Here is a 14,645-nt window from a genome sequence, read left to right on the forward strand (position 1 = left end):
TTTGGGCTAGTGTTAAGATAAGGGTGTGACGTGTGGTATACGTGCTGAATTTACTAGCTTTTAGCAGTTGAATATTTCTGCATTTTTAGGGAAAGAATTAATACACCAGCTACTTTAAGTGCTCCCCCCACTCCCCAATAACATGTGGGTTCTGAGGGACCTTGTTAGTTTTGTAGCTTTTTATTTTCTATCTTGAAACCACTTGGGATTGAATTAAAGGAACTTTGAAACAATCATTTCTTTATAAAAAGAAGTCAGAATTACTTTAAGTTTTTAAAACAATATCAAAGAATAACGGGTTGTTTTTTGTGTATTTTTACTGTTTTGGCGGTGGGTGGATAATTTTAATCAATTAAGTCATTTTTTGGAGTTAAGGATGCAAGCATAATTATATATATTTAGTATATATTTGTGTTTATGTGCTAGAGTAGTAGGTATCCAACAGGTTTTCAGAAGTGGAAGAAGAAAGTTTTTTTGTTATTGAATTAGTTAACTCGGGTTCTAAACTGAGTAACAGGCCCTAAACATAGATTCATTATAGATAACTTGAAAAGTATGGTGATCAAATTTCAGCTTTTAGATCTCTGTTTATATCAAAAGCAGTACTGCTGAGAGCGTTTACTTGAATTTAAGGTATAGAATTAAAATATATATAATCACCTATTACTTTTTAATTTTAATAAATCTTTAATGGCAGTGTATTACACACTTGAGCCTAAGGAAGTGGTTTTACTTTAAAGTATGTTATTCAACCTATCGATAAATGTGTTTGCTTAGTTTTCAGTAAGGAGAAGCAGAAGCTAGTTGTTAGTGGATATATTTTTTCCCAAAAGGGTAATAGTGATTGAGAGTTAAAGCAAATTTCATTTCTGTGCTTTATCCTCCAAAGCTGTTGGAATGTTAACTCTCTTATGGTAGTTACAGAGAATTGGTACAAATGCTAAAAATCTCAGAGTTTTTCTTTGACATTAGGTGAGAGCTCCACCTTGTGATCTTTGAGCATATTTCTTAAAAATTAATAACCTACATACAGTAGGCCAGAAATGGTGTGGTGAGTTTGATTATTAAACTTATACTTTTATTTGAGCATTATGTATTCTTACAGTTTGGGGATTCCCAACTTAGGTCAAATGGCATTAAGTACATTTAAAGACCTTGTTTGTGAATTTTCTAATGAAAATCTTTGGGGGAAGCAAATTGTATTTATGTATAGCTGTAGACATTTAAAATAAAAAGGGAAAAATTCGAAGTTCTTCCTGCAGATAAAGTTTATATTCTTGAAGAAAAAAAAACGCAAACCAATGCTAACATATCCATCGTTCCCCCTACCCCTTTAAATTACAAAACAACTTAAATATATATAATTTTTTTGAGCTATGAAGAACTGTTTTGGTGGCAAATTGGTTATTTAGAGCATGATTACAGTAGTAAAAACTCAAGATACATGGAATTTAATATTATGTTTAATAATAGGTTGCAATAGAGGTAGGTGCCTTTTCCTAGAAATATATTTTCACATTTACTGTTACAGGTAGTTCCATAAGGGCAAGGATCATTGCTCTCCTGTTCACTGCTGTATGCCCAGTGCCCACTGCTGCATTTGGCACATGGTAGATACTTTTACTTGGTTGGATGGATTTTTAATATTTAGAAACTTTTAAAAACAGGTGTTTCACTGGGATAGGGAGTTGGCTAGTTTAATAATTTTTTCTAAACCTATCAGACCCTGGCATGATATTTCTTTTTAAAATACAGACACCTTGTCTGGGAGACTCACATCTTTATAAATTCTGTTTTTCTTTTGTGTTTTCTTTGGTTTCTAATTACCAAGTACATGTTAGTATAGCCGTACTTTGAGAAAAGTAATTTGACCTGGCAAGACTTCTTGTACACTAGAAATTAATTTTGTGCTATTTAGAGGAATGTAGTATACCATATAGTACCTATTTAGTGCTCTCTGCTTTTCAGAGCTGATTCATTCTTTATGTCCTTTAGTAGAATACATTTATGAACTATCTTTAAAGTCTGCTTAAAAACTGTATATTTAAGGAGTGCATCAAGTTTGGTTTTATAAAATGCTTAGAGAGAGAGGGGAGGGGGCAGGTAGGCAGACAGACACAGCAAGCTCTTTATTTCTGTCTTGCCATCTAGATGACCTGATGTGTTGGTTAGAACTTATTATCTCTCTACCTCTCCAGCTCACTTAAAAAAACAAAATTGTTTTCTTTTTAAAAAACGGTTTTCTTTTTTAAATTAGTTGGGACTTTTAGGAGGCTAGAGTGTATCCTACATGTGATGGCAAGTCTCAGAACTCTGATATACTACTTAGATAATTCCTTAGGTTACAATAAAATAAAACCAAATTAACAATTAGTGGTCTTGGAGGGGAACAATCCTGGGACCATGATTTAGTGTGAGAAGACTATACTAACAGTGATATCTAAATAAAGATTTTACAGTATGAGCGTTCTTCAGAAAAAAAGAAACTCAAAGTGGTGGTATAGACAACCCTTGATTAGGGTTTAATTTGTATATTACTGATTCTTGTTTCTCCTCTTCATTATTTTGCTATTCATAGTAGCTTAATTAGAGTGAGCAAGCAAATGCAGTGTTTTCAACTTTTGTATATTAATTATATATTAGTAGCCATTTATGATGTTTTTTAGAGATTTAAACTTAATGGAAAAATTGAATGATCAGTTTCTTATATAAAGTTTACTCTGCTGGAAGAGATCATTAGAAGTTCATCACTATGTGATATTTGAATATTTATTATTAATTGGATATGTTTAGTCTTTAGGTGGCCACCAAGTATGAGATTTGCTTGGAAATAAAAGCATAAAATTTTAAAAGAAAGTTATACATAAGATTCAGAGCTTCAAACCCAGTCTATTTTCTCTTTTTTGTTATAGACTTGTCATTTGCTTTTAGGTCACTCTCTTGTTTAGGAACTGCATCTTCCTATGGCCAAACTTACTTTGGTCACAAATGGCATTCATCTGTTGTCCATATGACATTATTCGTATTTAAATTGATTATAAGTTCCTTGAGGGAATGGATCAGAGCTAACATTTTTTCCCCTTTCCTGTTCAACGCAGGTGGTATTATCATGAAGTGTAGTTATTTATTAATAAGCCAGGCTTTTGGACCGTATGTTTCTTCTATGGTAGAAGAACCTGTTTTTAAAGTATTTTAAAATTATATCTTAGATTTTTTTTTATTAGCTCCTTTTAACTGTACTGTACATCATAAGCAGAAAGCTATAGAATTTTCAGGCGTCTTGTATTATGGTTTAAACTTGTCATAAAGATTTTAGGATGAGTAAAAGTCACATTCTGTTCCTAGTTAGGGCATCTGTCTTTTTAAGCCAGGCTGGAGAATCATAACAAATTTAAAAAAATAATTGTAATAGAAGCTTCTTTCTTTGTATTTGTTGTTACTGTCGTGGGGCTACAACAGTTGTAACAAATCCATATCTAGAAAAAGCAGTCAAATGCAAGGGAAAGAAATCCTTATTTACTAAAACACATTAGCAGACACTTGGAAATTTAGTTTTGGGGTAGATACCCTTCCCAATATTTTTGGTGTGTTTATAATAAATATGGCGTTCTCCCCCCCCCCCCCCCCCGCCCCCCTGTCCCTTTTAAAGGAATTGTCTGTCTTAGAAGAAAGAAGCAAACCATCATTTTACCCACGTAAATATATGAATATATTTCTGACATTGGGGCGTTCCAGAAGATGATAAAGAAATGATAGCAGCTCCAGAAATACCAACTGATTTTAATCTACTTCAGTAAGTATATTATGATAATTTCTAAATACTTGTTTTTTCCACAAAATGGGAACTGTATTAACTTCAGTTAAAGTTACTTCTGTTTGAGAAGATATAATGTTTCAGTATAAAATAGCATGCATACTTGGAAATAGTTTATATCAATGCCTATTGGGTTCTGTAACAGTAATTCCATGCCTTTTTTTGTAGTATATTTTATAATTCAGATCCTGGAAAATTTATTATTTTTGCTGTTCAGTTCTTTGAGTCCATACTTGGTTTTACAATAGCAACTGTTTTGAAGGGAGTGTCATGAAATTCTTAAAATGTTAAGTGTTCTCATTAGTAAGGAATATATACCATGCAATAGTATTTAGGATGTAATGTCAGATTTCTGTTTAAAATCAAATGACAGGCTACAACGAATGTAGGAGGGTAGGACATGCTTTCCTTTTTTTTTTAACCCCCCAGAAACAAATTATATGCTCATTGGTCCATAAAGTGACTTCAACATAGCTATTTTCTTTACCCTTGTCTTAAAAGCTACTATACTCCTTATTCAGCTTTTATTCTCATTACTCTTTGGTGTTTTGATGTAGGAAAGAATTTGAGCTGCTATATGCAGTAGTGGTTTTCATACTAAGCTCCAGTTTCATGAGGTACCTAAGTGAAGAGTGAACCTTTAAACTGCTCGTGGACCCCATTAACTTTACGCACACATATACCACATACTAGGGTCTTTATAAGACTTGATTTAAAAACAGAGTCTGGTTGCTAAAAATTTTGAAAACAGCAGATATCCTTGTACATAATGGTGGCCAGTGTCTGCTTTTGATGTTTTATAGATTTTCATTTTTAAAATAATTTTATTATTTTCAGAGTGTTAAGGGTCTGCTGGGATATTGCCAATATTTCAAAGTATGATTTTTAATGTGATTTTAATCCCAGTTTATATTGACTCTACTTTTAGATTCTTGAGGAAAATTTCTTGTTTTTCTTTTTGTTTGAGGGAAGATATGGGATAGTCTGAGAAAAAAATTAATTTTTGGTTTGACTACTATAAAATTATCTTATGAAATTTCTCAAATACATTAATACAGGAGAGGTAATTAAAAAGGTTTGTGTTATAAACTAGACTGTTGACCATTAGAATATCTCGAGTAATTAGGGCCTGAAATAGGATAGTGGATAAGAGGGAATCGATGTTGTGGAGGTAGAATAGACAGTATTTGATTGGGTATGTGAGGTGGGGGCAGGGTAAAGAGAAAGGAGTGGAAGATTCAGTCATGTGATGGATGGCTCATGAAGTTTCCAGCCACTAAAAGGTGAACCCAGTATACCCCGTAAACATATTAGCATATGTTAATTTCACCTAGGATAGGTTTTTGTTGTTGTTCTTTTGATCTTAAAAACAGAAGGAAGCATTAGAGAAAGACAGATTCACAAGAATATTTCTTCTCTGGTTGGGGATATTTTAGGCTCTTACCCCATTTACTCACTTCAGTTTTCTTCAGAAGGTTTTCCAGTTAGTAATTAAGCCTCTAGTGGCTCATTCTTTTAGTTGGGATAGCCTGGAGATGAGGATTAAGAATGTAATTGAGCCTTTGATTACTCTTTGGCCATCAGAATATTGGCAAAGACTAGTGATTGCAGACTTAGAGCATTTACTGAGCTCTCTAAGAGAGCTAGTGTCCCACAGATATCTTGGGGAAGAAAGAAGACTACTTACACACTAGGATGTTTAAAACCATTTTCAGATTTTTTTTTGCAAAGCCATATAGGCATGTGGGAAGATTATTGATGACAACAGTCTTCTTAAGATGTAAGAGGCATGAGTTTCAAGGTTAATATTAAGTAGTCATTCAGTTTTTGGTGCATTAACTATGGGAAATGGTGTTTATTACAGGCTCTTTTCCTCCAACATTATAGGACATAGTTAGGACTGCCACTATCTTCAATACATTGTTTAAATAACTTCGTAGGTAAGTGCTATAAATAGTAATTTTTTTCCCCTGCTAGCATCTTAACCATTATTTTAGATTTATAAAGTATTCCTAACTCACAGCCTCTGGACAACTGGTTATTATAGCAATAAAAATGGAAATAGAAGAAATCTAGTTAGAGAAGACTAGCTTTAGAAAGATAGTCTTACACTTTGGTTCTATTTATTTTAAACAAAACCGACAATAGTTTTACACATTTAAAATGGTAAAACCTTTATCTTTTACGTGTGTTGTTCAGTTCTAAAATCCATTGTGACCCAAATATTGATACTAAGTATGCCTTGCCTTAAGCATTTAAGTGTGAGTCTGTTACTACTATTTAGATAGATAGACCCATGTTTACATATATAGGAAGCATCACACATGTGTATTTAAATTGGTTTACTTCCATTTTGCCTTAGAAAATCCAGATTATACAAAGCACCCCTCCTACTCAAAAATGAGGGACAGTTTCTTAGAACTATAAATCTATATTTTAGAGATTAAAGAGACTTCAGAGATTTCATTCTTTCCTGCATAAACATTGTTTGTAGATGAGAAGATAGAGTGGTTGTCAGTTGTCCAAGATCACACAGTTTCCTAGTACCGTATTAACTAGAACCAGTTTTCTTGACTATAGCTCAACAGCTTTTTGCTTCATAAAGGATTTTGATCAATTAGCACACTTCCCTACCCTGTTTCAAATGATTTAGTTTGTAAAAATGTTTTATGTATATTCTTTCAGAAATACATGTTTTGTATAGTTACACTTAGATTATGAATATTTTTGTGTGATATAGGGAAGGTCATAAGATCCTTAATATTGCTAAAATTCCCTAATAAAGATTATCCCATACCTAATGCTAAAATACAGTTTTACCTGAACACCATGGTCTTTGAATCAGAAAATGAAACCAGCCATTCCAATAGAACACCACGGTTCCTAGAGTTAAAAGTTTGAGAGCCCCTGGTTTTCTTTTTATGCTTTGGTTAAAAATTAACAAAATAAAAACATGCTTAGACATTTGTGTTTTAGATTAATGTTTTTGTGTTATATAATTTTAAATGTTTGGTAATATGCTACAATGTGTTGCTTTGGGAAAGCATCTTAATTACATTTAATGCTAATATAGTTTTGTAATGAGTTAACCAAGCCTTTCTTTTAGAAAATATGGCAAAATTTAGAAACTCCATCTACATTTCTAAGGAAGGTTTTAAATAATTGCTTATCTTTTTGTCATAGGGAGTCAGAAACACATTTTTCTTCTGACACAGATTTTGAAGACATTGAAGGAAAAAACCAAAAGCAAGGCAAAGGAAAAGTAAGTATAGAATATGTGTCTTTATTTTGGTTCTTACGGTCATAAATATACATATATGAATAAATATAATTATATACTATATATAGTTGTTTTAGTTATGTCTCAGATGTTGTTGTCTTTTAAAAATGCTTTTTTGCCCTGACTGGTATGGCAAGCCTTTGAACACTTCTACTACTATAAAGTTGAAATTAATACGTCATTGTTTCTAGTAGTTTATTTTATAAAGCATAGTATGCTAAGCAAAATGTGATATTCTGTTGGCTTTATTTTTATTTGTACATGAGTAGTCCAATATAAAGCAAATCAGTAAATTTCTTATTCTAAAGCACCCTAAAAATGTAACCTACAAACGTTTAAGTCTAATGGGTTACTGTTGACAGTGACTCTTTATAAGTAATGTCAAGGATAAAAACTAACAAAGTGAAGTTCTGAGTCAATAGAATGCAAGTTTAGAGTATGAGTGGGTAGCCTGAGAGGTGTGGGTAACTTAGTGAATGGTTAAATCATTTTGCTATTTTGGAAAGTACATTTGACTCCGTGCATGTGTAAATACATTGTGCAAAAGATGACTTGCTTTTGTTCAGCATTTTCTTTGCCAAAATGAATTTTGGATTTATATTTTCTCATGACACATTTACTTTTTTTTTTTCTCGGTCTTTTTTTTTTTTGATGATTCTCTTATTTATTTTTATTGGGGTATAGTTGTTTTACAATGTTGTGTTAGTTTCTACTGTATAGCGAAGTGAAGTAGAGTTCTCTGTGTATACAGCAGGTTCTTATTAGTTATCTGTTTTATACATATGTGTATATATGTCAATCCACATTTACTTTTAAAAAGTCTAAATAATGCAGAAATATACAATGAGCAAAGTAAAAATTTCCCATTTTAAATATGTAAACATTTTTGATGAACATACACATGTATATATACACCTATATATAAAAATGCACATAGAATTTTACTTAAATGGAATCATACTGTGCAAACTGTTTCATTTGCTTTTAAAACTTAATGGCATGTTGTCAGCAGCTTTCCTATCAGTGAATTTTTCCTGTCTGTAATTTTTAATGGTGTCATAGGATCCCATTTTATGTATGGAACATAATTTATTTAACTAGTCCTTGGAATATCTTTTCAGAGTGCACATAATCCATGTGTTTCATAATTTCGTATGCATTTTTAGTCCCTTAAAAAGTGGTAGTTTGGCGGAGGGGAGAGAATGTGAATGAATACAAATGTTAACTCATGACTATCCAAAGACAGCCATAATTCTAGTGGGTAGTATATGCTTATTCATTAGAAAACCACTTTTCCTTGTTCTGCAATCATCTTTCAAAACCGAAACTCTGCTTTTGGCTTTAATTTGCAAGCTGGGATAAGTCTTTAGTGGCATCTGAATAGAGTAGCCACTGCTGTGATGAGGTGTTAGGCGTCAGATCAATGATTTATTATAACAATAATAATGTTTTGACCCTATACTATGTATGTTCCATGCACTGTGCTAATAATTTTACATGTTATCTAATTTAATATTTGAACAACACTGTAGATTAGAAAACTTTATTTTTATAGATAGGAAACTGAGGTCTAGAGAAGCTTAGTCGTTAAGGATTTGAGCCCACATCTGTTGAAAGGTGGTATACTCTTAATCCACTATAGTATACTACCTCATAGTCTTTTTTTTTTTTAATAAATTTTATTTATTTATTTTTGGCTGTGTTGGGTCTTCATTGCTGTGCATGGACTTTCTCTAGTTGCGGTGAGCAGGGGCTACTCTTTGTTGTGGTGCGCGGGCATCGCAGTGGCTTCTCTTGCTGCGGAGCACGGGCTCTAGGCACGTGGCCTTTTCGGTAGTTGTGGCTCGTGGGCTCAGTAGCTGTGGCTTGCAGGCTCTAGAGCGCAGGCTCAGTAGTTGTGCACGGGCTTAGTTGCTCCGCAGCATATGGGATCTTCCTGGACCAGGGATTGAACCCGTGTCCCCTGCATTGGCAGGCGGATTCTTGACCACTGCGCCACCAGGGAAGCCCCTGAAGTAGTTCGTAAGAGTAGGGTGGTTTTAGATTCTTGAAGAAGGAGAAAGGACCCTTTATGGAACAAAGTATAGAAACATACAGTCAGTGGAAATAAATTTGTAGATCTGGCTATAGATAGGGATCTGCAAACTATGGCCTGTTTTTGTACTACCCACGAGTTAAGAATGGTATTTACAGTTTTAAAGGATAGTAAAAATAAAGAATATGTGACAGAAGACAGTATGTGGCCTGCAGAGCCTTAAAATATTTACTATCTGGTACTTTACAGAAAGTTTGCTGACTGTTGCTCTAGATCATAGAAATGTGTAGATCTAAAAGAGACCCTCGAAATCATCTATTCTAACCTGTAAAGATATTGATACAACTCTGGCATTTTAGAAATGAGGACTCCGAGTTGGGGAGTGACTTTTTTTTTTAATAATAAGGTATAAATGCTGTTGGAGGGGTTTTATATCTGAGGCATGTAGGCAGCCTTTTCGCTGATTTATGAAGTCCCTCCACCCAATGTTAACTTTCTTATAAAGGGGCTTCATTTCCATAGTGTTCGTTAATTGAACTTTCATGATAAATAAGTGTTGGAGGGAAGGCCCAGAACAAGAAAGAGGTTGATATACCTATTCATACTGTTTAGAATTCCTTCGTCAATGCACTGCAATGATTTATAAGACTAACAATAGACATCAAGTTAAAATGTTGAACTAATTATGAGTTACTTATTTCATAGAGTTCTGTTATTCTTGCTGCCCACTACAGTCTGCACCTTAAAGCAACAATCCTATGAAGTAGGCACTTTTTTTTTTTTTTTTTTACTTTTATCCTCACTTTACAAATTAGAAAATCTCTGTGAAGCACAGTGTGGTTAAGTAACTTGCCCAAGATCACTCAGCTAACAGGAATAGAAATTTGGGACCTATGCAGTCTGTCAGTCTACAGAGACTGTGCTCCTAACTGCAGTGTCACATGAGGTATATGGTAGTATAAGTTAAAAAAATTGATACCACAAAGAGGCTGTCACAACCATATCATTTTATTATGACGCATGTGTATGGCACTCCCCTTTAGGTCAGGTTTAAGTGTTTTATAATTATGCACGCTATCAGCTGCTCCTGCTGTAGCTTTATTTTGAACTCTCAAGGATAAGGATATAACTTAAGCAACTTGTATTTTTATGCAGACTTGTAAAAAAGGCAAAAAAGGCCCAGGAGAAAAGGGCAAAGGTGGAAATGGAGGAGGAAAACCTCCTTCTGGTCCAAACCGAATGAATGGTCATCACCAGCAGAATGGAGTGGAAAACATGATGTTGTTTGAAGTTGTTAAAATGGGCAAGAGTGCTATGCAGGTAATGTTTATTGTGTTCTTCCTGGTTCATTTGTACATTTTGAACTTAAGTGAGTTATATAAAATATATCCCTGATTTTTCTAATTGTGTTTAAAAAATTTTTAATACTGCGTATTAGAAAAAAACAACAAACTAGTCAGAAAACGGATCTATCTATTCAGACATAAGACCTTTAAGCTGTGTCTTGAGTCATTTTCTGCTGCATTATTTTCTTTTAATGGCATATAATAAAAAATATGTCAAAAAATATGCTGATGTAAACCCTGACTGTGACATTTCAATTTCCTTTGAGTTTATATAGTGGCTGTTAAAGCATGAAGTTCTTTGCACATACAGAATTCTTGGCTGAGTGACCTAATGTAATCACTGTCCACTTTAGTGAATTCTTTTGATCACTGTTGTCTATTACAAATTTTATTACTTGTGCTGTTTCTTACCAGAAGAGTACAGAGTTGGAGTCATATCCATGTCAAATCATCCTAATTTTGTTTCTTCATAATTTTATGACAGTAGAAGCATTTCAGCTTTACACTGGAGGCTAAAAACCCATATGGTTTTAAAAAAGTGAATCAACACTATACTCAATATACACGCTTAATGAAATTATTATTTAATTTATAAAAGCTATAGGGAATAGTTTTTTTCCTTCATGGAATTAACTTTCATCAACAAAAGGTGCACATGGATGGTTTAGGGAAGGCTAGCCATTAAACTTTTTGTTATTAATGAATAACTGAAATGTAAATCTTGATTATAAATGTGCATTTATCTAAATATGTATGGTTTTGTAAATAAATTTTAAAATATCAATTGGAACTAATAAGGCACATTTTTTACACGTAAAATGAAAAAGAATTGTTAGCTTTTGAACTATCACCAATTGTATGTGCAACGTATTTTCTTAAATTCGAATTCACTGTCACTTATCCATATATGGTTAGCTTTCATATGGTTGTGATTAGGATGTGGATTTTATTTCTTGTTTAATGTTTTAAATGATTATTTTGTGTACACATTTGAAAGAAATAATGTCTTATTATATTACTGTGCTATGGTTTATTTAGTCATTTCCTAATTTAAAAAATTATCCTCCTCTCTGGTTCCCATTTTTGGTTACTTTTATTGAAGGGATAAATTATCTCTGTTAAATTGTATACCATTTCATTACTTTCCTTTTTATATTTATATTATACTTTTCTCTATAATATTTTGTTCTAAGTGGTTAAATGCATTAATTTTTTTTCTAATATCTTATCATTTTTGTTAACATCAGAAATCTCAACTTATATCTGCAGCTAATTAGGCTATTCTATTTTTGTCTAGTCTGTAGGGTTTGTTTGTTTTTTTTTAAACTTTTTGGCTCATCAGAATTTTTTAATAGAAAATGTGAGGGCTTAGCTTTATATTTCTTTTTGTTAATCATATCTCAGTGTTTAAAGAGTGAACATTTTCCTTATTTTTGTGTTGCTTATGGTTTGTCATATGTTAAGATTGTACTTCTATGCCATTTGTTTTTCTATTTCTAAGTGTGCTTTCCCGCTTAAAAGCAGTATATCCGCAGTATCTCTCCATTGATTTCCCTGAATCATCTCTCCACCTCCAGTTTGTTTTGTGTACTCCCACTTGTGTTATCTTTCTAACACCAAATTTGATCAAGGAAGTCTCCTGTTTACAAACTTCTAAGAGTTCTTCCTTATCTAAAAGTTCCAGCCCAGATTTCCTTATGGCATACTTGCTGTTCTCTAGCCGCCATATGTTCTCTGCCCCTAGACCTTTCTTTTTGTTTTTCTTACTGCCTGGAATAGTCTTATTTTTCTCCCTTCCATATCACAGGATTGACTAATTCAAATGTCACTCTTTTTTGGGGAAACATTTTTGGACTCTATCTCCTTCTCCCCTTGAATGTATTTCTTATTTTTCTCTTTCCAGTATAGCACTTAGTATATTGTATTATAGTTATGCACATGTCTGTATTTGCTTCTAGATTGTTAATTCCTTGATTGGGGACTGTGTATTATTCATTTTTTTGTATCCCCAGGATATCCCTATTTCGGTGATTATGAGTGAGAGTGAATAAGTACAAGACTCGCTGTTGGTTTTAAAATAGTTCTTAAATTTTAAGAAAGAAGAAATCATGCATGTGCCCCTAGTTCTATTAGATAATAGATGTTGAATTTTATTCAATGAGTTTTTAGTATACTATTTGATGATTAAAAATTTTAAATATATTTCATTGTGATAGCTTGTATTAGTTTTACTATTTGTATTTTATTTGTATTTATTACAGCACCTTATATAAACTCTAGTATAAACTCTTCTTGATCTTCATGAATAACTTTTTGATGTGATGTGATTTTTTTGTAAGATTTCATTAAATATTTTTGTATCTTTATTGATGAGAATAGCCCTTGTTCTAGTTATCTATTGCTGCATAACAAACCACCCCAAACTCAGTGATTTAAAAGAACAACCATTTTATTATGCTTAGTGATTCTGTGGATCTAGAATTCAGACAGAGGTAAATAGGGATGTCTCTTCTGTGCTTCCGTCCATGATGCCTGGGGTCTCAGCTGAGATAGCTTGAATGCCTGGAGGTGACAAAAACAGTTAGGGACTATAATCATCTGGAGACTTCTTTATTCATGTTTGGTACCTAGTCAGGAGTGATTTGAAGGCTGGGCTCAGCTGGAACTGTTACCTGGAGTACCTACAAATGGTCCTTCCACGTGGCTTTGGCTGCTTACAATATGGCTTCTGGGTTTGGAGAGACTATCCTGAGAGGAAGTGTCTAGTTCTGTAGTGCTGCAAGAACCCAATGCAGAAGTTGAATAGCCTTCTATGACCTACTCTTGGAAGCATCATTTCTGCTGCACTCTGTTCTGGAGAAGGGGACACAGACCTCACTTCTTTTTGGGGAGCAATGTCAAACAACTTGGGGCCATGTTTTAAAACTCCCATATCACATAATATATTCTCTTGATACTGCCCATATCATATTTGGGGATCATCTTAGAAACATTTCTTTCATAAATTGAGTTGGTTAACATACACAAGCTGCTATAAAATATAGAAAAGGACTGAAATCTAGAAATTAAGCAACATTTTAGAATATGTCCAGTAAATCTCTATGAGCCAGGTGATTCTTAAATAATATTTTCTTTTTCTTTTCTTTTTCATGTGATCATATTATCTTTTTTGTACATCAAATTGTACATATTTTATTCATTCAGTTCATACCCAAATTCCGTATTTATTGGTATATAACTTAAAACATTTTCCCTCCTGACTTTTCGTTTTTTATATTAGCTGTAATTTATCGTCTTAATTTTTAAAATTTTGTTTATTTAAAGATTGTTTTTATCTGTTTTGTGGTTTCCTCTTTTGTCCACGAAGGAATACAGTGCTGCTTTTATTTTTTAGTTCTGTTTTTTTAAAATTGCTATATTGAAATATACTTCACAAACCATAAAATTCACCCTTTTAAAGTGTAAATTCAATGATTTTTAGTATTGGTACATTCACAGAGTTGTGCAGCCATCACCACAATCTAATTTTAGAATTTTTTCAATACCCCAGAAAGAAACCTCGTGCCCATTAGCAGTCACTTTCTCCTCACCTGCCCCCAGGTCTAGGCAACCATAAATCTACTTTCTATAAATTTGCCTATTCTGGACATTTCATATAAACGAGGTCATATAAATATATGGTCATTTTTGAGTGGCTTCTTTGACTTAGCATGTTTTTAAGGTTCATCCATGGTGTGGCATGTATTATAACTTCATTCTTTTTTATTGCCAAGTAACATTCCATTGTATGGATATGCCATGCTTTATTTATCCATTTATCCCTTGATGTACCTGTGGTTTGTTTCCACTTTTTGGCTGTTGTGAATAATGCTGTTATGAGTATTATTGTACAAGTTTTTGTTTGGACATAACGTTTTCATTTCTCTTGGGTGATAAATACCTAGGAGTTGAGTCCCAGGGTCACTTAACTCTTTAGCCTTTTGAGGAGCTGCCAAACTGTTTTTACAAAGTGGCAGCACCATTTTACTTTTTTACGAGCAGTGTTTTAGCATTCCATTTCTCCAAATTCTTGCCAGCATTTATTATTGTCTGTACTTTTTATTATAGCCATCTTAGTGGGAGTGAATTGGTATCTTATTGTGGTTTTGATTTCCATTTCCTTTGTGGCCA

At 33.1% G+C, this 14,645-nt stretch overlaps 1 protein-coding gene across 5 annotated transcripts in view; it reads left to right on the forward strand.

Annotated features, from left to right (window-relative positions):
• Positions 1-14,645, forward strand: part of STAG2 (STAG2 cohesin complex component) — a 117,428-nt gene that overhangs the window by 37,658 nt on the left and 65,125 nt on the right. For all 5 annotated transcript variants that reach the window (XM_082377022.1, XM_082377026.1, XM_082377025.1 and 2 more), the window contains 3 exons: positions 3,650-3,793; positions 6,998-7,076; positions 10,285-10,449. In XM_082377022.1, the coding sequence (XP_082233148.1) occupies positions 3,750-3,793; positions 6,998-7,076; positions 10,285-10,449 (288 nt within the window). In that variant the 5' untranslated portion in view covers positions 3,650-3,749. The remainder of the gene's footprint in view (positions 1-3,649; positions 3,794-6,997; positions 7,077-10,284; positions 10,450-14,645) is intronic.

This window comes from Balaenoptera borealis (assembly GCF_965194805.1).
Source record: "Balaenoptera borealis genome assembly, chromosome: X".
Taxonomy (NCBI): domain Eukaryota; kingdom Metazoa; phylum Chordata; class Mammalia; order Artiodactyla; family Balaenopteridae; genus Balaenoptera; species Balaenoptera borealis.